The 26,309-nt window shown below is 41.8% G+C and overlaps 1 protein-coding gene across 2 annotated transcripts in view; it reads right to left on the reverse strand.

The window, feature by feature from the left end:
* DIS3L2 (DIS3 like 3'-5' exoribonuclease 2) overlaps window positions 1-26,309 on the reverse strand; it is a 455,603-nt gene that overhangs the window by 302,403 nt on the left and 126,891 nt on the right. For both annotated transcript variants that reach the window (XM_063442837.1, XM_063442838.1), the window contains exon 6: window positions 9,978-10,188. In XM_063442837.1, the coding sequence (XP_063298907.1) occupies window positions 9,978-10,188 (211 nt within the window). The remainder of the gene's footprint in view (window positions 1-9,977; window positions 10,189-26,309) is intronic.

The following is a 26,309-nucleotide window of genomic DNA, read 5'->3' on the forward strand; positions in this document are numbered from 1 at the left end:
AGGGTTTGATGGGGGGAAATTAGGGTTTGATGGGGGGAAATTAGGGTTTGATGGGGGGAAATTAGGGTTTGATGGGGGGAAATTAGGGTTTGATGGGGGGAAATTAGGGTTTGATGGGGGAAATTAGGGTTTGATGGGGGGAAATTAGGGTTTGATGGGGGGAAATTAGGGTTTGATGGGGGGAAATTAGGGTTTGATGGGGGGAAATTAGGGTTTGATGGGGGGAAATTAGGGTTTGATGGGGGGAAATTAGGGTTTGATGGGGGTAAATTAGGGTTTGATGGGGTAAATTAGGGTTTGATGGGGGTAAATTAGGGTTTGATGGGGGTAAATTAGGGTTTGATGGGGGTAAATTAGGGTTTGATGGGGGTAAATTAGGGTTTGATGGGGGTAAATTAGGGTTTGATGGGGGTAAATTAGGGTTTGATGGGGGTAAATTAGGGTTTGATGGGGGTAAATTAGGGTTTGATGGGGGTAAATTAGGGTTTGATGGGGGTAAATTAGGGTTTGATGGGGGTAAATTAGGGTTTGATGGGGGTAAATTAGGGTTTGATGGGGGTAAATTAGGGTTTGATGGGGGTAAATTACATTGGCTGGCTTCACAAATGTCCCAAATAGGACATTGGTGCATGATGAGCAGCTGTGAAAATTCCACGTTGGAAAACGAATGCCCACCCTCCAAATAAGGTCTATTAGCCCCCAGAGAACCTGACACACCTATACATGGGTGGTATTACTGTACTCTGGAGATGTTGCTGAACACATATTGGGATGTTTTTTGGCAGGAACTCTTAAAGTTCTCAGTACATGTATGCTTAAATTGCTCTGTCAAAAAAATCACCAATTTAATTTTTTTTTTATTTTTTTTGGCATAGATTGGTGGTAAAATCGTTGCATGAAAAGAGTCAAAATACCCCCATACCTTAGGTTGTCTTTTAAAAAATATATACATGTGAAGGGTTATTCGGGTATTGCTGACAGATCAGTGTTACAATGTGTTAAGTTAATTTTGGGGAAAAAGTTTGAAAAAGCAAAGTGCTACTTGTACTTATTGCCCTATAACTTTCCAAAAAAAGCTAATATGTTAACATTGGGTATTTCTAAATTCAAGACAAAATTTAGAAACTATTTAGCATGGGTGTTTTTTGGTGGTTGTAGATGCACAACAGATTTTGGGGGTCAAAGTTTAAAAAAAAGTGTTTACATTTTTTCATCATATTTTATAATTTTTTTATAGTAAATTATACGATATGAAAATAATGGTATCTTTAGAAAGACTATTTAATGGCATTAAAAACAATACAATATGTGTAGGTACAGTAAATGAGTAAGAGGAAAATTACAGCTAAACCCAAACACCGCAGAAATGTACAACCCTGGTCCTCAACGGTAAGAAAATTGAACGGTCTGGTCACTAAGGGGTTTATATTTAGCAGAGATCGGCTGTTAAAAATCATAAAATAATTACATTTAACTTCCACAAGAGGTTTTTTTTAAATGCATATTTTGTAAACCTGATTTTGCTGAACAAAAAGTTTGAACAGGAGTAGTACGCATCTGCAGAGTACAACGATAACCCCCAATGTACACCATTGTCACTATCCTGTGACGTTACAGCTCCATATAAGAGACCCGACCGTTTCCACAGTTAGACCCATCAAATTAATCTATTAAAATTCTGTCTCGTTTTGGGAAATTTTAGCAGTTTGACAGTTACATTTACCTTCACAAATTGTATGCATTAATGAGGTAGACATCACAGGGTATGTCATTTAGTATATTTAAAGGGACATTATAATCACCAGAACTACAGCTTATTGTATTTGTTCTGGTAAGTACAATCATTCACTTGAGGCTCTTTGCAGTAAACACTGTCTTTTCAGAGAAAATGCAGTGTTTACATTACAACCTAGGGATAACTCCACTGGCCACTCTTCAGATGGCTTCTAGAGGTGCTTCCTGGGGCAATTATGCAGACACTGAACTTTCCTCAGAGATTCATTGATTCAATTCATCTCTATGAGGAGATGCTGATTGTCCAGGGCTGTGTTTGAATTGTGCTGGCTCTGCCCCCGATCTGCCTCCTTGACAGTCTAAGCCAATCCTATGATAAAGCATTGTGATTGGCTCAGAAAAACACTTCTGATTAAGTAGGCCAAGCAGGCAGAACAGGGGCAGAGCCAGCAGCTGAAGACTTAAACAAACGTAAGATTTTACTATATTTAGGGGGGAAATGGGGAACAGGGGGGCTTGCTGGTGGTTTTAACACTAGAGTCAGAAATACAGGTTTGTGTTCCTGACCCTATAGTGTTCCTCTAAAGCCTTACACAGCCATTTTATCTCCAAATTGCTCACTTTTAGCATATTTTATATTTGCATTTTTTTGTACACACATTGCATTTTAATTAAAAATATATGCTACGGTGTTAAAAAAAAAAAAAAAAATAAATAAATTCAAATTATGCTCTACTTTTTCCCCCCCAAGAACAGAATTACCCTCTTTGCATACCTTTGTCAGCTTTTTTTTTTTGTGAAACTACAGGACTGAAGGTATATCCTGCCAAGTACCGTTTTTTGGGGGAGGGTCTTTGGTGCATTTTAGTAGCTCATTTAAGTTTTGCCATAAATTCATACCATTTGAAGAGTCCCCACGATGTCCACTTCTGGAAAGTTTGTAGTATTAATTTTTACTTTTACATTTTTAGAAAATGTAATGCTTATGTTTTTAAATCTAACCCATAGCCAAATCCTATGTCTAATCCAAATTATAAACTTATCCTTAACCTTATTCCTAACCATAGCAAAACGGTAAGGATTTCCTCTGCTGGTGTTAGAGTATTTCCCTTGCAGAGTTCAGCAGAGGGATTACCGTCCTGGCCGTAAGCCGAACCCTAATCCTAAATATTAATAAGCCAAATACCACTTCTAAACGAAGAATCCATCATTTTATTCCTTAATGTTTCTCTCTGTCAATATCAATACCGATATTAGTAAAGGGAATCTAATCTAAACAGAGTGGTACGCTGCTGCCACCTGCGGTCTTGATGGTAGTCTCCAATCTCTAATACTGAAGATCGTATGCCCATGCATTGTGATCTGTGCTGAGCCACTGACAAAGCCCAGCAGTGATCAGAATGATTGAGCATGGAGGGTGACCCTCGAGGGTCTGTTCAAACCCTGGCAGTCACTCAGATACCATATCCAGTAAGAGAATGACTAGTTGAGCTTGTTCGCTCAGCTGCAGTGTTCTCTATGAGATCAAGGGCTACATGCAGTGCTGAGTTTCACTGAAATTGGCCCCAGCTGACAGAGGGGTGCCCTGGGTATCTATTGATCTATCAACCCTGCTCCCAACACATTGTAACAATGAGGATTTAAATCTCCAATTAAATGCCTGTTTGCAGTGCTCACAAAGTTCTGCAAACAGAGCATCGGTCATTATGGGGCCACTAATGCCGGACCAAGGTGACAGAGGAATCAATGAAACCTGGGGCTCCCAGTTACTAGTGTGATTGATAGAAATTAATGTATGTAAAGTGTCTATTTACTGTGTGTCTCCATCCGGAGCTACACCTAAAGACTATGATGACATCACACCTTGGAGGAAGTACATCAAGATAAAACACTTAACACCTAACCAATTAAATGTTTACTTTTACCAATACCTAACCTTTAATCAATTGAAAAGTTTACTTTCTGTATTTGCACACGTTGCATTATTTTGCCTTTTTAAGGGGCTACACCGCCCCCTGACAATACACTTGGATGTTTTCATTTTAACTGAACTTTTGGTGTCAGTGTGATTTCTTCAGCGTGCACGCATTATTTCACTTCATACATTTGGACAGGGGCAGATACCCAAGCAAACACTTGGTTTGGTCTAAAACACCAGCAAACACCAGCAAAAGAAACTCTGCTGGAAAAATACTGCATAACTGAAATTCTCAGTCATGCATCCTTAAGGCGGTTAAAGACCTTTACTTTGAGTATTATTGCTGTGGAGCTCTGGGGGCAGGACAGAAAAGTTGTGAAAGTTGATCCCAAAATAGGCACCATGCTTGATTTCAAAAGGGTTAATTTAACCATGACTACATCTGCTGTGGTCACAGTGGTAGTAGTCTTTGTGCAGTGTTTAAGCTTGACATCCTGCACAGAGATATTTTTAATTGTCTGCTTTGGAATTTTTTTGGACTGCCTAAGGTCAATCCTGTGCATTTTTAAAGTGACACTATAGTTTCAGTGACACTATAGTTTCAGTGACACTATAGTTTCAGTGACACTATAGTTTCAGTGACACTATAGTTTCAGTGACACTATAGTTTCAGTGACACTATAGTTTCAGTGACACTATAGTTTCAGTGACACTATAGTTTCAGTGACACTATAGTTTCAGTGACACTATAGTTTCAGTGACACTATAGTTTCAGTGACACTATAGTTTCAGTGACACTATAGTTTCAGTGACACTATAGTTTCAGTGACACTATAGTTTCAGTGACACTATAGTTTCAGTGACACTATAGTTTCAGTGACACTATAGTTTCAGTGACACTATAGTTTCAGTGACACTATAGTTTCAGTGACACTATAGTTTCAGTGACACTATAGTTTCAGTGACACTATAGTTTCAGTGACACTATAGTTTCAGTGACACTATAGTTTCAGTGACACTATAGTTTCAGTGACACTATAGTTTCAGTGACACTATAGTTTCAGTGACACTATAGTTTCAGTGACACTATAGTTTCAGTGACACTATAGTTTCAGTGACACTATAGTTTCAGTGACACTATAGTTTCAGTGACACTATAGTTTCAGTGACACTATAGTTTCAGTGACACTATAGTTTCAGTGACACTATAGTTTCAGTGACACTATAGTTTCAGTGACACTATAGTTTCAGTGACACTATAGTTTCAGTGACACTATAGTTTCAGTGACACTATAGTTTCAGTGACACTATAGTTTCAGTGACACTATAGTTTCAGTGACACTATAGTTTCAGTGACACTATAGTTTCAGTGACACTATAGTTTCAGTGACACTATAGTTTCAGTGACACTATAGTTTCAGTGACACTATAGTTTCAGTGACACTATAGTTTCAGTGACACTATAGTTTCAGTGACACTATAGTTTCAGTGACACTATAGTTTCAGTGACACTATAGTTTCAGTGACACTATAGTTTCAGTGACACTATAGTTTCAGTGACACTATAGTTTCAGTGACACTATAGTTTCAGTGACACTATAGTTTCAGTGACACTATAGTTTCAGTGACACTATAGTTTCAGTGACACTATAGTTTCAGTGACACTATAGTTTCAGTGACACTATAGTTTCAGTGACACTATAGTTTCAGTGACACTATAGTTTCAGTGACACTATAGTTTCAGTGACACTATAGTTTCAGTGACACTATAGTTTCAGTGACACTATAGTTTCAGTGACACTATAGTTTCAGTGACACTATAGTTTCAGTGACACTATAGTTTCAGTAACACAAAAATGTATTTGTTACACTATAGCATTAAAGCAAGACCCAGGTAAGGAGGACAAAGGAGTGTTAAAAGGTTTGTCACATGGGGGTGGGGCATGAGAGCCAAGATGGCCAGACTTTTTTTAATCTCAGCTCCTGCCTAACCAAACAAAATAGAGACTTAATGCCCAATACCGCAGAGAGCACATCCTTAAGTGAGCAGCAAATGGGCACTGTTAGAGGGAGCACCTCGAGCACACCTGATTATAAAGTCTCTGAGTACAAAGCTGAGTACACGCGATGGCCTACCAAGCATGATGGCCCGGTGAGTGTGGGATGCGGCCGGTCTCCCACCGCTGGACCAGCGGGGGATATCCTGGTCCCCGCTGAGGGAACTACCCTCCATGCACCAGCGGAGTCTCCCATCAACCTGAACACACAGGCACCGCGTGGCAAGTCTAAGATGGCTGCCGTGCTGTGGGCTACACTGTCTCCTGAAGGCTCGGAAAGCCAGTGCTGGCAAGCACGCTTCAATGTTTGTTCTAATAAGATATGCCAGGAGTTTTGGGCTCGCATTCAGAGCTAAACCCGTATCCCTGCAACATCTGCTCTGCTGGAAGACCAGGCTTCTGAGCAAGGCCGCGAAAAGCTCTTGATGGTAAGAAGCCAAAGGTGAAGAAAGCTCACTTCAAGCTTGTCCACTCACATTCCAAAAATAGTTCAACACCCGCTACTGCCTTCCTAAGCTGGGGACACGGAGGGGGATAACCCCGATGCGCTTATGGTGCAGAGTGTGAACGGAGCAGTGAGAACTGTACATGGGCACTTGTTGAGCCCGTTAGCCAGCTTTGGAGTGATGGGATTCTGCCTCATTACGAGACTCCCATAGCCAATATAGGTATTGGGTGAAGGCGACGTGCGTTGCTGCTCTAGCCAGCCTTAACTGCTACGCCCCGGGTTTATCTAACCATCCTGATGATTGCCACTATAGCCATACTCACTCAGTTAATAGCAGTTGTGATGTAGCCGGTTACAATACAAGCAAGTTCAGCATGTTTAATTTCCTAAGTACCTACCTTGTCTCTCATATCTGGATGGCTTTCCTGGTTTCTGATACTATCTCTTACCATATGATCAGACAAGTACACCTAACATGATATAATAGCCTTCACTCTTACACCTCCAACGTCTAGTTATTACGCTTAGATTTCTCTGAGACCTAGTAGTCTATCCCCTGGTCATGTCAGCCCTTCATGATGTTACCTTATGTTATGTTATTTTGTCCTTAAAAAAAATACAAAATAAAATAATTAAGAAGTGCCAATGTTTCTGATATCATGACAAAGTTTTATTATCTGTTTTTGAATAGCTTGCAACTACTGTCGTGGTATCACAAGCTTGCCGGTTATCACGTGCACTACAAAAAAAGAATTTAGAAAAAGAAAAAAAAAAGGTTTGCCACATTACTGGTGAACGAGGTGAGGGTACTCCTGACATAACCACTACATCCCACTGTACTGGTGAAGTTTTACGTTTAATGACACTTATATAGGGTTACTCCAAGCATCATAAAGGACAACTGTCATCAAATGTTCAAGTCTCATTTTAAGGTTATATTTCAGTTGCTAAGCTAATTTACTAAGATTGGGGATGATAAATATGTACAAGTAAAAGGTAAATAGCAAAGTGAATGAAATCTAATCAGTAAAAAGCAAGGAGCATAAGGAAAAAAAAAATAAAGAAAATGTCTAGGGTTAAAAAGAAAAGGCATGGCATGTAATGATATTGAAGGGTTAACACTGGGGGGGGGGGGGGGGGGGGGGGTTGTCCTTGCAAGATGTAACTTCCCATCAAAAATCTCCCCTATGATAAGGTATCTTAAAGGGACACAGATACCATGTCCCTTTCATCTGTTAATGTAAATACATTGCTATTTGAGTGCTTCTCATAAAAAAGGATTCTATGCAAGGCAGAAGTAGACTTGCATAGCGCGATTTCTGCACATGTGACGCATGTCCCCAATGCTTCTCTAAGAAGCAGTGGATTGCACAAAAGTCATAAAAGTCAAAAGTCATAAAGGACTCCATTGGAAGAGGAGCAGACACTGTAGAGGGAAAAACTGTCCAACACTGGATTATAGGCAAGATTTACATTAAAGGGACACTATAGTCACCTGAACAACTACAGCTTAATGTAGTTGTTCAGGTGAGATCTATAGCTCCCTGCAGGCAATCTAATGTAAAGACTATTTTCAGAGAAAATACAGTGTTTACATTGATTGATAGGAATACCTCCAGCAGCCGTCACTCAGACGGCCACCAGAGGGACTTCCTATCATGTATGGCCCTAAAAAGGCCATGTTCACGTCAGATTAAAATATGTGTGACGTGTGCAGGAGAGAGAAGGCACTGTGTGCGCGCCTTCTCTCTGCAGCCTGTCAGCAGAAGAGAGGGGGCGGGCAAAGACCGCAAGCTGAGCTGTCAGCTCAGCTCGCGGTAGTGGGCTCAGGACATCATAGGGCGGCATGAATTACGCCCTATGAAGTATGTGTGCATGTGCGGCGAAGCCGCGCATGCGCACAAGGGAGCAATGACGTGATTGCTCCCTGCTCGCGCCCGCCTATTTCAGCATTTTGACGAAATAGGGGGCGCGGCTTCATGAGGCTCCCGGCGCTGGAACAATGTGAGTAAAAAGTGCTGCATGGAGTGTCCCTTTAATAGGCATCATTTTGAGGTGTAAAAAATAAACAATGGGAACCTGAAGCATCCCTGAAAGCCAATAAGCAGAAAAGCAACATAGGTTAATGAAGCAATAAAATACGTTAGATGTTTGTGTGCAGGGAACAGGAGTGATTGATACACATGAAATGTGGAGGCAAGCAGTATAATCAGCTTGCAAGATCATAAAAAAATAAATACAGTTTAATGTATGGTGGAAGGAAGATCAGAAACCCCCAATGGTTTAAAATACAAAAGCCTGTAAATGGCAAATTAATGTTTCTTTGTGAAACCTATAGTTCTATCAACTCCTATAGAATATGCAAATTGCAGAATGGAAATGTACCAGTTTTACACCGTGCCTCATCATTCAAATAACCTCAAAGGGGACATTAATGACTTTAGGAGACTTGCCAAAAAAGATCCTTTACGAATTTCAAGGCACTGACATGGTCATTGTGCTTGGAGTATTTTGTTTTAGGCGAATGTGTTTGGAGACATGTATGCCCAGCATTAGCCAGCTCGGAATGAGAGTTCCAGGCTGGCTAATGTGAATTCTGTGCAAATTTGGAGTCTGTCAGCACATATAGCATGCTGGCAAGTCTACAACCAAAAGTGATGTCTCTGAAGGAAAATTTGGCTGTAGAGGGAACTTTGTCTTTGTAAGGGATGGCAAGTCTTCCTTTTGCGTAGGAACACTTGCCAGCTAGGGTTACTCAAAAAAAAACAAAAAAAAAGTTTTTCAATAAAACAATTTTGGTTGGAGTAATGTTTTAATGACATCACTAAAAGGAAAAGCCATTTGGCCCGCTATGTCCATCTAAATCATGACTGCATGGAATGTCCTAATGCCAAGAAGTTGTTTTAACACAATTTGAGGTCTTATTTCTTTTTTACCTGAAAACTCAAAGTCTTCATCTCTAGCAGCATCATTAGGTGTCCGCCAGCCTGGAATTAGAGACCCTGGCTGGCTAATGTCAATTCTGCAACATTCATTGCACAGAAATAACAGTCATTGGCAGAGAGCAGTCAGCAGACATTCACAGCCAATAAATGTTGATTGCAGCTTCTGCAGCTCTGAAGTAATCAGAAGCTTGTCACTGGACCTCCAGGCAGCAATGGAGCCTTTCGGGAACCCTGGTAAAAGGCACAAACCAGTGCTAAACCATTTGCTCCATTACTGGGGAAACAGGTAAAATACACTAACTGGCAGTGGAGTAAATTCATAGTGAACGGTCACTTGCTTCCTCCTCACCCTAGTAAATATATATTTTAAGGGTTAGAAGTGCATCAGAAGACTCTTTCAGAACCCTTCTGCGTCCAACATATCTTCCCATGATGCTCTGGGGACACTCGTACACTCTGGAATACATTTGAAGAGAGTGGTTCAAGTATTTGGGCTTACCTACCAAAATGACATAAGTTGCTCTTTGTACAGCCATTAACCTGGAGTGTTTAATAGCTTTTCATATCAAGATTTCTCTTTTTAGGGGCAAATTGCTTTTATCAATGCCCATCTAGCTGAGTTCATTTAGACAACCATGTTTATGAGAATAATGATATGCTCATCTGATAGACCCATGAAAGTAAAATAAAATTAAAATAGCATTAGGGAGAGCAGAACATTTTGTGCATTTTATTTGCAGTCTCACCAAGAAGACTTTCCTTTAATTTCTAGTCCACTACTATGCTTAGTTACCAACCAACCATCTCCTTGATGCAAATCTAAATATATTTTTGCACAGCTCCAGCTGAAATAATTGGAGTTTGAAAGCACTTACCCCTCTCACTGCTCCCAAGTACAAGATTCTTGATGGAAGATGCTAAACAGACAGAGTCCTCTTCTGCTCCGCTATCAAACTGGGCTTCAATAATGAGATCTGGACTTTCCGCTCCATTTTTAATGGGTTGTGGAAAATTACTGTGTGGCACTGGAAGCTTGTGGGTGTCAGCAGATACAGCTACTACATCACAGGGGTCCAACTTTACAACCTAAAAATAAAACAGTGCTTAAATAGCAGCAAAATAAAATATTTAACCCACAGATTTTGTACACTTTCGAAGAGCATATTGCAGTCAGAGATACAATCCTATGGATTTGTCCGGTTGAGTTGCACAAAAACAGTCCCATTTTCCATATGCAATTATAAAACGTATTGATTGCAGATTTATAAACTATTTTGACCAAATTAGAAGGATATGAGAACATGCATACTAAACTAAACTCTTTCAAGGCTCAACCAGTCAAGGTTTTCATTTCATCAGTAGGTGTGTTCTTTTACCCAGTGCTACTATCTTAATTTCTCCAATCCAATACAATTCAATTTACAAGATGCCATCCAAGTAAGCTTTGACTATTAATATAGGCCAAAGTGCAACATTGCCCAATGCAGGGTAAGCCTACTTAAAAAGGTTTTTTAAAAAATAAATAAAAAGATTAAAAGCCAGGGGCGGAGCCTCACCACCAATGGAGACAGACTTGTAAACACTGAGCTCCCTTGAGCTTACCATCAGCATCCATCAGCCCAAACGTGTGTACACACACACTCTACTACAAAAAAAAAATACGGAATCTCGGCAGAGCAGAATACCCACATCAAGCAGTGTCATGTGCAGCAATAAAAAAAAAAACAAATACAAAAAAAACACGAAGAGACGAGCCACCATCGGTGGCTACAATATTCAGTGCCAAAGACCAGGGGCAGCCATATTTGTCTCAGGGCCTACCTGAAGCAGAGACTGACAGCGAGGGCACCACAGACCCCAAAGCTCCCCTCATCATGGGCAACCTCCGGAGACTTCTCCGTGAGACCTTCGCGGACATCAAAGCTCACACAGAAACGGAGCTGGAAAAACAAATGGCCGGGCTAAGGGAAGAACTTTAGGCCCTCACCTCCCGTACCAAAACCAAAATTACAAGTCTCACATGAGGTACAGGCCCACGACCAAGAAATTTACACCATGCAAGACAGGATTTTGCAGCTGTAAGACTGCCTGGAAGATCTTAATAGGTCGCACAGACAATATTCACATCTGAAGCCTATCTGAATCTGTTCCAGACCCTATACTCACCAGTGTCCAAGAGATCTTTCACTCACACCCGCCAGAATCCTCAGCACAAGATCTAACGATGGAACGAGCACACCGGGTGCTGCGCACACCTATACCAAACTCCTCCGCTCCACAGGTCGTTATTGTCAAGCTTCTCCTATTTCCAGTCAAGAAACAACTCGTGTCGGCCACAAGGGACCGGCAACCTACCTACCAAGGCCACCCACTCCATTTTTTTTTTAGGACTTGTCACCATCCACCTGAGAAAACGCAGGGAACTCAAACCCCTCACAATAGCATTCGCCCAACAGGGCTGGAAGTACATGTGGGGCCATCCCTTCAAACTTATGGTGCGAAAGGACAACCAAACCTTTACACTCCACAGAACCTCCGACATGGCAGACTTTGCAACACACATCGGGATCTCCCTCACTCAAGTGCCTCGGCCCGACCCCACCCCACCCCACCAAACGCTAGAGCTGGAGAAGATTCTCTGCCACCTCGCCAGCCCCAAAATAGATGCCCGACCATGCACGAGAAAGGACTTACCCAGGGGATGACCTGAGCACACCACCTCTGACCGCGGATACAGACCAAAAGACCAGCTGTTCTCGTCCTGACACGAGATCAGGTTGTTATTTATATATGACTTTGATATACCCTGGCTAACCATTTGTTAATTTCACTAACTAGCGTAATCCCCAGCTTAGTAAACCCCCAGCCTCACCGTAAGCCTCACACGCACAAGGGCACCATATTGTACCCAATCTAGGTCCACCCAAGAAACCCAGAGCAGGACATTAATACTACACCCTCTGCCCAGCAACCCTTACACCCAGGCCGACTTCAGGCTTTTAGTAAACCTGATGCAATTACATATCATCTGGGCATCCACACATCACCCAGAGAAACCTTATTGTAAATAAGTAAAGGCCTATTATAAAATGCCTGCCCCCTGGAACGGACCGCTCCAACCCCAAAAGTGACCTCCACAGCCCAAGGTACAGACCGCCGTGCCTAAATCCACCAAAGATACGCTGATTGCTAAAGTTAGTGTTAAAAGTTAAAGTTACGATTGATGTTTAAATGTATATGCTCACTGTGTACAAAATACCCAACACATCATAACCACCACTCATGCATGAGCTCCCATCCCGACCACGGGACCATAGGCACCCATACCCCACCCCAGGGAATACCGCCATTGCCTACTATAGGGAACCCGCATGCCCCAACCCCACCCCCACCACAACAGGTAGCCCCGATGACCTAGCTGGACGAGACTCCTACAAACAGCACAAACCCCCAGAACAAGGGCAGGCAAATACCCCCCCCCCCCCCCACCCACCTAAGTAGCCCTTGGTCACCACAAATTCTTCATGGATGCTACAAGTGTATATTTTGATGAGTGCACACAACAAAGACAGCCCCACACATTCAATGTCACCCCGGTAAAAAGTGACTAAGTACCCACATACTGCCCCATGGCACGTTGAAAATTTCCATGGTAGAGATCAAGCCTGTCCTGATCCGGCCTTAACGCGCCAGACAGCCTCTACGGCACGATGAGATAAGACCATTGCTCTCAGCTTACCCTCCTGGCAACGGGGCATACAACTACTCCATAAGAGAACCCCATAGTCCTCCATGCCAGACAACACACCACGTCCAATGGCTGACCCCTCCATTAATGGCCAGAGGGCCACCACACTTCCATCATTCAGGGACACCATAACTGCTTCACACCTACGCTGAGAGGGTAGACCAGGCCAGTTACATACACACCATGACAACGGCCATGACCTAAACCCAACGCTTGGGCCATGGCACTTAAGCACTCATACCCCAACCAAAGGCAAAACGCCAATAACCACCACAGGGACAATACTCACCTTTACCCCATTCTTAAAGCCCAAGGTACCTCCACAGGCACGATAAGAAGGGACCTCCTACCGCGATCTAATTTAGCAATGCCTAGGTACGAGATATATACTCAGAAAGTTGCCCCACGGCTACTTCTAAGGGTCATGACAATGTTGTACAATTTTTTATTTTAGTTTTTTTTGGTTTGTATGTATGTATACAGCGGTGAGGCCTCCACACCTCGACCACACCACACACATACCACTTGCAATGTTTCATACAGCACGCATCAACAATATGCCCACCAAGGCACCACCTGTAACACACTGGCAAGCTCCTTTCCATACATTGCCAAAAGATGCCCTGCACACACAAGCTCAGGGGGAGGGATAGGTCAAGGATGAACATCTAACTAACACCACTCTCCTATCACCCCCCACCCCCCCGGAACACACGTTCCCTCCGGTCTCGAGCCGCGTCACACCAGACCGAAATCACTCCACCCCCAACAGACCTGGCTACCTTTACATAAGACCAGGCTCTTCCTCTCACCCACTTCTCGCCCTATACCCCCCCCCCCCCCCCTTAATCCCCTTTCAAGATAAAAGGGGTAAGTAATATTTAAATAGCACTGCACTCTCACTTGTGTGTTTAGGAGGTGGGGCACATCAGTTAAACAGATAGTTTGGTTCACATTGCCCTGCCTGGACTGATTATTATGTAATTTACTAAATCATGAATGTAAGTTAAAATGAAAATGGAGCATCTCGCCAAAATGGTTAACACAAGTTAAGTGATTTACAGTGGTATAAATTCCAGAAGTGATTGTTACCATTTAAACCTATCACTTAAATTTAACCTTTTTGCAAAGTAAAAATAAAAATATGCACAAATTTAACGGTATTTTATGTGGACATTGTTATCCTTGGAATGCCTATAAGTAGGTTGTTTGACTTTTTTGCCACACTGTATTGTAGGTTTAAAATTAAAAAAAAAAAAAAAAATTGTATGGTATGAAGTGAATGCTCTCGCTCTCTCTTTTTTTTTTTTCATGCAGTCTCTGTCAATCATAGCCAGGGGAGGTTTGGCTAGGGCTGCATAAACAGAAACAAAGTGATTTAACTCCTAAATGACAGTGAATTGAACAGTGAAATTGCTGTCACTGTTTAATTCAGGCTCTGTCAATCATAGCCAGGGGAGGTTTGGCTAGGGTTGCATAAACAGAAACAAAGTGATTTAACTCCTAAATGACAGTGAATTGAACAGTGAAATTGCTTTATTTAGCCAAAGTAATTTAGGTGACTATAGTGTTCCTTTAAGGCTGTACAATGCCAGAGTGCTTAGTGCCCCAAATGCCCCCGTGTTCTACCTGATTGACCTTACCGGCAGGCAGCTGTCTAACGGTCAGACGCGGCAAGGGAGCTGTGTTCTACCAGCTCTGCTCCCTCGTGCGCAGTTTGCTGATGCCAGGAGCCAGAATATGACATCATATTCCGGCTCCCAGCATCAGTAGATAGCCCGTGCGGCGTGAGGGAGCAAAGCTGGGAGAACACAGCTCCCTTGCCGCGTCTGACCAGTAGACAGCCGCCCCCCTCACTGAAGCCCCAGGGACAAGCGCACGCCAGCTCTCCAGGTAGGGAGGCTGGGTGGACATTTGTAAATGTTACAAATATAAATTTTAGTGTTTGCGTCTGCGAGTATGTGTGCACGCATTTATATATGCATACGAGTGTATAATTATTTTGGGGGGGGAAGCTTGGTGAGTTCCCACACTTTTTTCCCCAGGACTTGACCCCTGCCCGACTATAAACACCAGTTAATTTTTTTTGTTATACAACCCATCCCTCATTCTGTGCCAAAATCTATAGGCTGCAATTAGAGTAAAAAACTATTTTAACCAGGCTGTATACAATAATGATTTCTGTCAGTTTCTGAACACAGGGCTCACAGTCTGTGCACAAGAGATGGTTAAATATTTGCATTAACATCCATATTTATGTTTCAACAAAAGGAAAAAAAAAATTACACATCTATATCTTCAAATATTAAAGCTTACATTTTAGAGAATTTTATTTTACGCCTGCCAGATCTGATTAATAAAGGGAGCATGAAAGCTTAATTACCATCTAGTCAGTGGCGTACATACCTGGGTCGCAGGGGTCACAGCGGCGACCGGGCCCGGCCCACTAGGGGGCCTGGCCGCCCTGCGACCCGGTATGTACACCAGTGTATCCAGCCTCTTCTCCTGGGGGACCCAGGAGCTGGCCACTTCAGGGCCCCCCGAGGTTGGCCCGGGCGGGCAGGTGCGAGAGAGCACTCTCCCCTGAGCGCTCTCTGCCCAGCTCCCTCGCGCACCGCACTGATGCTGGAGCCGGAATATGACTTCATATTCCGGCTCCGACATCAGTATTCGGCGCGCAAGGGAGCTGAACAGGAAGCACTCAGGGGAGAGTGCTGCCTGCCTGCCCGGTGACACCACTGGACCCCAGGGAATCCCTTCGGCACTCCCAAAGGTAGGGAGGCTGGGGAATTAAATTAAAAAAAAAAAAAAAAACGTGTGTGCATGCGTGTCTGTCAGCCAGTGTGCATGCATGTGTTCGTGAGAGTGTGTGTCTTTTCAGCACTTCCCCTTTCTCCAGCGCGCTTGGCGCTGGGGATCCCTCCGCCCCGATCCACCTCTCGGCTCCGAATGCGCATGCGCGGAAAGAGCCACGCGTGCATTCAAACCGCCCATAGGAAAGCATTACTCAATGCTTTCCTATGGACGTTCAGCGTCTTCTCACTGATTTTCACAGTGAGAATCGTGGAAGCTCCTCTAGCTGCTGTCAATGAGACAGCCACTAGAGGCTGGATTAATCCTCAGTGAAACATAGCAGTTTCTCTGAAACTGCTATGTTTTCAGCTGCAGGGTTAAAACTAGAGGGGACCTGGCACCCAGACCACTTCATCGAGCTGATGTGATCTGGGTGTCTGTAGTGGTCCTTTAAGTGTATGTGTATCTGCATGCACTGGCGTACATACCGCGGTCGCAGCCAGGTGTTGCGGCCACAGCCCGCACAGAGTAAGCGCCGGGGGCGGGGAGGCACGGATCAGTTTTCGCACCGGAGTCCCATGGGTTGTGTGTACGCCACTGCATCTAGTCCTTAGTGATTATTGTCAAGCAACATAAAACTAAACCTTTAGACTCTTAAGGATTATGAAACCTCTAAGGAACATGGACAGGTGCATGGTGCTAAATCAACTCATTTAGGAAAAGAAACTGACTACTAATTTTAGATATTGGGGAAATGTTAGGCAGTCATTTATATAAAAGCGTTTTAGGAATTCTGAGCTCTGTGCAAAAGTTGCCCACAGTTGATTCCATGTGATTAATTTGCTTTTACTTCAAACTTTTGATTGTTTGCAATTCAAAATAGTGGAACATCTCTAAGTTAATAATCCTTGAAACTTCAGGAATAGAGGTAATTAACACCTTTCACTTGGCACTTAACCTCTGTATTCCTCAGCTGTCTTACCAGTAGGATAAGTTGCAAAACAGCTTTCAGTCTTTAAATAGTTTAGAGTTGTATGTATCACACAAACTATTAGGAAATCAGATTGTCAGCAAAGTTGATTAAAGGAGGCCAAGTTCTCTTTAATTTATTCATTTTGTTTTTCTTCTACAGAGAAACAACTTGATTGGATATTTTCCAAGTTAGGTTTCTGACATTTTATGAAACCACCAGACTAAAGATGTATCTGCTTACACACACATTTGACTCAATTCTGTTAGAACTTTAGTTTGAACAGAAAAATGTTTTATGCATTAAAACACCACAGAATCACGGGATAGACACCCATCTACATTCACTAGAGAAGCACCTCAGAGTTGTGTTTTAGAACCATAATATGCAATCTTATGCAGGGCTTAAACTTACAGGAAATTTCTAATACAACAAGCAGAGAAAGACAGAAGAGGTTTCAAAATTATCCTTTTTAAAAAAAATCAAAAAAAAATCAGGTCTTATTTTCGAATGGCAGCTAGGTTTGCCTACTGAACATTGCTATTCATTTCAGGTTCAGAGTCACTTGGAGTTTAAGATGGTAAATAATAGTTGGAAGCAGACCATATTAATGTCCCCGACATCAAAGGTTGGGCACAGTCCTAAGAGTAATGGCAAATGTTCACGCCAGTAAAGATTTTATTCTTATGCAAAGATCTTTATACAAGACAAATTAATGCCAGGCCATCCTCTCATGTTTGTTGTGCATTGCACACAGAAGATCTTAGAGAGGGGTAAAGTCGATGATAATCCCATCAGCCTTCAGTTCAGGATTTTGTAGAGTTTAATACATCAATCCCCTCAGCAGTAATCAGAATTCTAGTCAGTAAACCTAACTGGAAGGATCTGCAAGAATAGAATATATCAAATATCCTTGCAACACACAAGCTGCCGTGGAAAACATACCAGGCTCCATAAGTAACTTTGTTCAGCACATCTCTGAAAATGAAGGCCATTATAACAAAGTGTCAACATTACATGTTCCAGTTTCACATATGAAAAGATGCATGGTCAGCATGATAAATGGTTTTCACTTTTACCGGTCAGAAAAATAAAAGTAAAAAGTTTTTTTTTTTCCAACTATTTTTGTTTATGCTATGTCAGTTACAAAATGCAATGCCTTAATTTTAACAACTGTTATATCACAGCTTGAAGGAACACATTTGTATAACTGTTTGGGACTCTGCACCACCTAGAATTCTATTTAAAAAAATGTACCGGTAATTAAAAAAAATTAAAACTTTGTTTACTGCCTATACTTATCTGCAATTGATCTGTGTCCAACTACAGGGGCCTAAACTTCGTACACCCTTTACACAGAGGATTACGCCATCTTTACTCCAGGCCCATTGCACACAAACCTCAAGATAAATAATTTATTGGAAGGCTGATCACTTACACCCTTGCTCCATTTAATTCATTTGTACTTCATCTTGCTTGTGGGCACAGATTTTATATGCTTTAAAGGGACACTATAGTCACCAGAACAACTACAGATTATTGTTTTGGTCTGGTGAGTAGAATCCTTACCTTCAGGCTTTTTGCTGTAAACACTGTCTTTTCAGAGAAAATGCAGTGTTTACATTACAGCCTAGTGATAACTTCACTGGCCACTCCTCAGATGGCTGCCTAAAATGCATCCAAACATTCAGTGTCTCTTCCATCTGCAGGCAGACACTGAACTTTCCTCAGATTCATTGATTCAATTCATCTCTATGAGGAGATGCTGATTGGCCAGGGCTGTGTTTGAATCATGCTAGCTCTGCCCCTGATTTGCCTCCTTGACAGTCTCCGCCAATCCTGTGAGAAATGGTTAAATTCTTTTGTTGGTTGGGTTTGGTTATAACTTTTGAAAAAACGGATTGGAGGGACCAAAAACTAACCTCTCCTACTTGTGCTGGGTCTCCATATCTAAATGCAGCCATTATAAGGAACCAAGAGTAATCAAAGGCAAGTGTAAAGAGGGGAGCATAATTAAGAAAGTAGCAAAAAGGATTAAAAAAAAAAATTAAAAAGACAAAACTACATGTTTTTTGCTCCAGGATACTCCTAATGAGCTTGGTTATAATTGAATTTCTAGATGGATAAACTCAAAGTAAATTTTATTAGGATAATTTTGAGAAGCTCAGCCATATACTGTAATACGTTAGGACAGTTAAAGAAATCAGTTGGAAAGGCATCAAAATGATGGATTTGTTGACAATTACAACAAACATGGCAATCACATGTATACAATTACCTTGCATTTATGCTACATTCACATTAAAGGAACACTATAGTGTTAGGAATACAAAGATTTATCTCCAACACCATTTTCCCTCTGCCACCCATACAACAGTTACAAGTGGTTACATATAAAAAAAAAAACAAAAAAAAAAACTTACCACTCTGCTTTTCAGATGTCTGCGCCAAGGGGGGGGACCTGAAGTACATGCGTGGCGAGCACTGCACGCATTTGGCCTTCCTCACAGGAAAGCATTAAAGCAAGACGCTGGATGTCCTCATGCACAGGGTAACGACATCCAGTGTTTCATGTACTCAAACTCCATGAAACAGCAGGAAACAGGTCTAGTGAGAGTCTAGTAGAAAGCCACTCTAGGCAGTCCATGCGCATTGCAGATTCTCTTAAACTGCAATGTTTTATGTTGCAGAGCTAACCGGAACAAGGAAACTGCACCCAGACCACTGAGATTAAGTGGCTTGGGTGTCTAGAGTGTCCCTTTAAAACACAGTCAACCTTAGTAAGCACCATCAAGAAATGCTTGGGACCCTGAAAGTGTATATTTATGCAAGTGTAATATGTTACAGCAATATCAAAAAACATTTACCTCACATTTTAATGGCACTTTATATAGAATAGACTATATTTGCTTCATAAATGGACTACCAGCTACCTTCTGAATAAAAATGTGAACAAATGAGGTATTCCAGTTCAGAGTTACCTTGTAAGTCCTATCTAGTAAAAATGCAATCCTTCATTGAATGTTTAACCATTAGTTTACCTTCAGCTAGATCTGTTTGATGTCCTATTAACATTTTCTCTTTGGAAAGTCTCAGTCTCAAGTCTCACTAATTTAGAAGGTTCCTGTGCATGTACATTTTCTATTGAGATAGCTCATGCCATTTCAACAAAGAAAGGTGTTCTAACATATTAAAGATAGACAGAATGTGCAACAAGCACACAAAGTTATATACAACGTACATAGGATGCATTTGGGAAGGCAAGTCAATGCAGGTATGGAGGAAGTTTTAATAAACGTAATGACACTATGCTGCAGAATAAATAATTGACAATATAAACCACAGTCTCCCTACCCCCCATTCCAAGAAATGGATTCCTAAGCCCCAGGCTTTACACACCATATAAACAGATTTGTCAGACTGTTCTGTACATACGGGTAGACTAAAATATTAGTTTATTGCTAAACGCAAACTAGCAGTCTTCCAAGCCCAAGGGTAAGAGAAAAAAAAAATTTCAGATGCTAAATATTTTCTTACTAAACAATTACCTATACTGTGCAAATTATAAGCAATATCTTTAACTATATATCAGTATTGTGCTTCTTTAACATTTCCGAATGTAAAAAACTAAACAAAAACAAAGGCTAGAAAATTAAGAGGAGGGGACCAATAAGGAAATTCATGTAATGTTTCTACAAAGCTATTTAACCCCTTCAGGACGGAGTCAATAGTACACGTTCTGATCAAAACAAAACGTAAACAAAAACTGGAATTTGCGCTATATGTCTGTTCACCCGTAGTTCCCCTCTTTCATATTATATGCACCCACACTCATATATCATTTTGTTCAGGAGAAACAGGGCTTTCATTTTATATCAAATATTTATATATGAAACATAATTTATTATGAATAAAATTTAAAAAACTGAGAATTTTTTTTTTTTAATTTGTAGTTCCGCCTCACATTTTAGCTGTACATGTCATAATACTGTTAGGTTTTACTGCAACAAAAAGCACATATTTGTAATCAGCGATGTCTCACGAGTACAACAGTACCCCCCATTAACAGGTTTTATGGTGTTTTGGAAAGTTACAGGGTCAAATATAGAACGTTCCATTTTCAAATTGAATTTTGCCAGATTAGTAATGTTACCTTTGAGACAGTGTGGTAGCCCAGGAATGAGAATTACCCCCATAATGGCATACCATTTGAAAAAGTAGACAACCCAAGGTATTGCAAGTGGGGTATGTTTAGTCTTTTTTTAGTAGCCACTAAGTCACAAACACTGGCCAAAGTTAGCGTTCATATTTGTTTTTGTGTGAAAAAAAGCAAAAAACTAATATTTGGCCAGTGTTTGTGACTAAGTGGCTACTAAAAATGACTGGGCATACCCCATTTGCAATACCTTGGGTTGTCTACTTTTGCAAATGGTACGCCATCATGGGGGTAATTCTTATTCCTGGGCTACCATACGATCTCAAAGGCAACATAACTAATCTGGCAAATTTCAATGTCAAAAAAATGAAATGCAAGCCTTATATGTGACTCTCTAACTTTCCAAAACACCATAAAACCTGTACATGGGGGGTACTGTTATTCTCGGGAGACTTCACTAAACACAAATATTAGTGTTTTAAAACAGTAAAACATATTACAACAATAATATAGTCCATAAAAGTGCCATTTGTTTGAAAACAATGCAAAAAAACGTCACTTTTACTTAAAATATCATTGTTTTAATAAAATTTACCAGTTTTAAACACTAATATTTGAGTTCAGCGAAGTCTCCCGAGTAAAACAGTACCCCCTATGTACAGGTTTTATGGTGTCTTGGAGAGTTACAGGGTCAAATATAGTGCTTGCAAATTAAATTCGCTGCACTTTCTCCCTGTGTTGTCAGGCATGTCAATCAAATTTTAATTAATCAAATGACATAATTATGTTAAAAAATTACTTAAATATATACGTAGAATTTTAATATATATGCATTTATAGGTATTTAAATTCTACGTGCATACTAATGTAATCTTTTATGTAATTATATGTATTTATCTCTATATATATATTTGCGGTTATTTGCATTTTATATATAGATAGATATATATAGAATGTCATTTTAAGTGTATTATGTTACCTATATATATATTAATAGCAAAATACAGTTAGAATGAAATTACATATGCATATATAATTTATTTTAAATTTTGTTTCAATATTTTATTTATTTTATTTATTTATTTTATTATTTTATTTATTTATTATTGTAATTAGACGTATTTATATATAATATATGTGTATATATCTATTATATAATATATATACATATTATATATATGTAACGTCATTCTAAGTGTATTTTAATATTAATATATATACTTATATTAGTATTAAAATACACTTTGTATGACGTTACATATATAATATGTATATATATATTATATATATAATATATATACATATTATATATATATATATATATATATATATATATATATAAATACTTTTAATTTAATTTTACACATGTTTAATAAATTTGTTTTACTCTTCCTACCAGCAGGGGGACTGTCTAATATTTTAGACAGTCCCCCTGCTGGCAGATCCATAGCCAGCTATAGGGGGCCATGTGATCGCTCTTTGAGAGCGATCACATGGCCCCCGGGGGCCTCATTTGCCGGAGGGGGGCTGCCTGGGCTGTCAGGCAGCCCCCCAGAAGAGGATCGCGGCGGAGGTAAGTAGATGCGATCTTCTGGGGGCTTAAGCCGTTACGGCGTTCTATGCCGCCGCAACGGCTTTAAAGCCCATTAAAGCCGCGACGGCATAGAACGCCGTAACGGCGTTAAGGGGTTAAACTGTTCAAAAACATTGACCGAGTTTTGTAATAGTCCAATCAAAAATTGGTTGAATTGGCAGAGCCAAGCAGTGGTAGCAGACGTATGAGTTTTGAATCCGCCATCAGCAGTAAAAAGTTCATCCATCCCCAAAACATACCTACCCTGAACAGATAAAGTCGAGCCTTCATCCCTTCATGGAAGGCAGCAAAAAGCACAAGGAGAATACCCCATCGGTAGCTACGCTCTTTTCCAACTGCGAGCCATCTTTCGCCCCTCTATATGCATAGATCAACCCTCTTATCAGACGTATTTGCATCATTGTTTATTTCTTTACATACGAATCCTGAAAAGCCATCTTCACGTGACCCTTAGAGAGAATATCCCTCCACATAGGCAGTTGGTGCCCCACCAGGCCCTACTAAATACTTTGTTTTGGCACCACCTACACTTTGGACTTTGTTCATTCTCTAGCTGCACTTTAGTCAGCTTTGGCGCAACCTTCCGTTTTGTCTTGTATATTACCTTTGTTCATAGGGCTTAGAGGGAACCCTATTTTAGGTTGCTGCCTCCTACTTTACCTATTTATAGGATTGGTCTAATTTAGCGCTATTTCCTTCTTTTGTATATTTATATTGGATATCATAGTAAAGCTGCTCCTCTTTTCTGTCAAAGAAAAAAGTTGATGGCCGCGGCAAGGGATCATCCACCAACATACCAAAGCCCGTCCCTGCATTTTTACCAGGACCTGGCCCGTCAACCCTGTGCAAAAGAAGGGAACTCAAACCCCTCACCACGGCACTAGCACCCAAAGGCTGGAAATATGTGGGGCCATCCCTTTAAATTGATGGTAAAGAAGGACAACCATAGACACACAATACACCAGATAGTCCTAGATGACTTGCGAAGTACGACATTTCTATTCTCTAATTCACCATGCCCCATTGGAGTTTAAGGACCGCAAAACTGTGGGGGCTCCAAAACCAGAGATGAGCCACTACCACCTCACCACACAGAGAAAGCAGTCAACACCCGCACCAAAATGGCCTTCCCGGGGGCCACTTGAAGTTACCTGACACAGAAACTGACATCGAGCATCAGGACAGCAGTTCACACCGTACCCCTGGATAATGTTATATTATCCCCTTATGATTGAGTACATACTCTCCCATTATTGTGTTTTAGTCAAGCTGTTTATGCTTATTTTCTATACATATATTGGTTAAGCTGGCATCGTGTTCCCCAAGAGACCTGGGGGTAGCTACTTAAGCCCCACCGGCTATATTGTGTATTGCTATATAGTAGGACTCAGCAGACGCCTTCACACCCGCTGCTAGCATTGCCCCACAAGGCTTTCACCCACTGCATGCTCCATAACTCGTGACCCCTTACCATATATTCTCCTGGGCACCAAACAGGCCTACTGGGGTACCGTCAGAAGGACACTTACCCATACTTGTTCCAGCCAAGGCAGCCCACCTTTTTCTATGGGGTAGGAGCCCCCGACCCCAGCTGCATCCAACAACGACCCAAGGGGCCCCTTAGCAGCACCTAATTCCAAGGCTGGTCCCTAGGCCTTTAATATAGCAAAAACGTGCAAAGTGAGCCTACAATGAGCACCCATATCCACTGTGACCAAAACAATTCCCATAGGTTCAATGCAGTCTCTCCGTTAACACAGTAGGGGCAAGAACCACTGTGGGACCAACTGGGAGGGCGCCGAGGCATTTGACCAATCGGAACATTTTCCCCCGTACCAGCTTACCAAGTCTTTATTAGAGACGGTGTTTAATGTACTTACCTTCTATGAACCATATGACTAAACACATCACATTCCCCTAAGGGTTGGGGCGCAGTATAAAATTTTACTTCCTATCATATGAATGACTCCACAAACCACCTCAGGGACCCTCAACACCCACCCTGTGTCCCCACCTGAGCACATAATCAAGCCAGGAACAAGGCAGCTGCTCATGGGCACCCACGCTTACCAAGTTTAACCTGAATCCCTTAGTTTCACTACCAGCCGTCAGCAGGTTCTGCAGGGGCAGGTGCCGCAGTGGGGCAAAATGGGTGGGGGTCCTTGCGTAAATCAACTGGGGACAAGGTATCTCCCTATTATGTACACAATTCAAAAATGTTCATAGGATTGTTAACTATGCTTATTGTTTCATGTATATAGTTTGCTTGTTCAGTGGCCCTTGTCGTGGGTGCGGCAAATCCTAAATCAACTCTGGTCTAGGCCCACCCCCCCTTTACTCCTCTCTCAGAAGCCAACCCTACCAATATACACCGCTTTAACATAGGTGCTTCACATCTGGGGGACCGCAGTAGGACGACATGCCAATTGGTCCCATATGACCACCATATAGCTTACGCAAGAGGCCACCGCACCCTCTCGCAAGGGTAGCACCTACACAACCTTACACTTAATGCACTGCTTGCATGAATGAGGGGGCGGGTCTGACAAATTATGCCTGTGCATCACCCACATACATTGTCCCGGAAACCATACCCCTAATACTACCACGCAAGCCGCTACCCTTGGTCCCTCCCCAGGGATTTACAATCACCCTCACAGTACGGGAGCTCCACCCTGGGGTCCCCAGAACCTCAACACTACTTGCGGGGCCACTTCTGGTAGGAGATCTCCCCCAATACCACCATGAAAACTTGAAATACCCTGCTTTCAGTAGCCATCATATGACAACCCCACAGGGGATGACACTTCACCACATGATTGCTTAACTGAAACAATGCAAACCTGGGTATAGGACCAGGTACATCCCTCTACTTAACCTGTAATCCCCTTCCTCTAGAACCCACTCTTGTTCCACTTCCTTTTACCTCCCATCCCTCCCGTCCTCTCTTCCCTCCCTTTCCTACCTGACCCCATACTTGTTAACTCTCCAATACTGCCTCGGCGCTCGAACACCACAGACCTTTCATTACGACACACAGATGGCCACAGTCCACCCCCAAGTGAACATGCCACCCCTGCGCTGCGTATCAACTGTAGGGGGTTAATATGCCATCACCATCTATGCACCCAACACCCCATTAAGCTCTTTCTGGCAGGCCATACAAGCCCACCTTCTGCTCTTTGCCTCACACTACCTGGTTGTGGGCAGAGATTACACCACCCTACCCCCACACAGCGGACAGACAAAGGGTCCATACAGCCTCTTCGTCAACCCCTCACAGTTAAAGCAGATAAACTCCTCCAAAACTTTGCATCTCACATGCATCTGATAGATGCTTGGAGATCTTAACACCCTACTCCGCTAGATAAAAATTTCTACTCACACCCCCACTCTTGTATAGACTTATTTTTAATCTCCCCCTATTTAGCACCGCAGCTCAAATCCACTTTCATAGGCTCCATAACATGGTCGGACCATGCCTACATACAACGGTCCTCAGGGGCCAATTTCAAAACACTATAAAGGAATTCATGGCCGTTGACTCAGCTAGAGCTCTCCAGTGGACAAGGCAGCTCTATTATGAGAAATCCAACGAAGCTGACACACTACTAGCCCACAAACGCAGAGCAGCCCACAAACACAAACAAAATCAAAGAGTGCAAAATTAAAGACCTACCTGAAAAAATATCCAAACTATTTCAATAGTACTTCTTCTTACTCTATGACCACAGCCCACAAACACGCCTTAAACCCGAAGAATCTGTACATAAGATAAATTACCATCTGAAATCTATTAACTTACCGACCCGCTCTCCAGCAGGAGCCAACAAACTGATAGCCCCAATTACACCAGAAGAAAGAGCCAATACATTCAAAACACAAACCAAACAAATGTCCTGTCCCAAATGGTTTCTTGGGCCTCTACTACAAAATGTTCGCCCTG

The sequence above is a fragment of the Pelobates fuscus genome, chromosome 2 (assembly GCF_036172605.1).
Source record: "Pelobates fuscus isolate aPelFus1 chromosome 2, aPelFus1.pri, whole genome shotgun sequence".
NCBI lineage: Eukaryota > Metazoa > Chordata > Amphibia > Anura > Pelobatidae > Pelobates > Pelobates fuscus.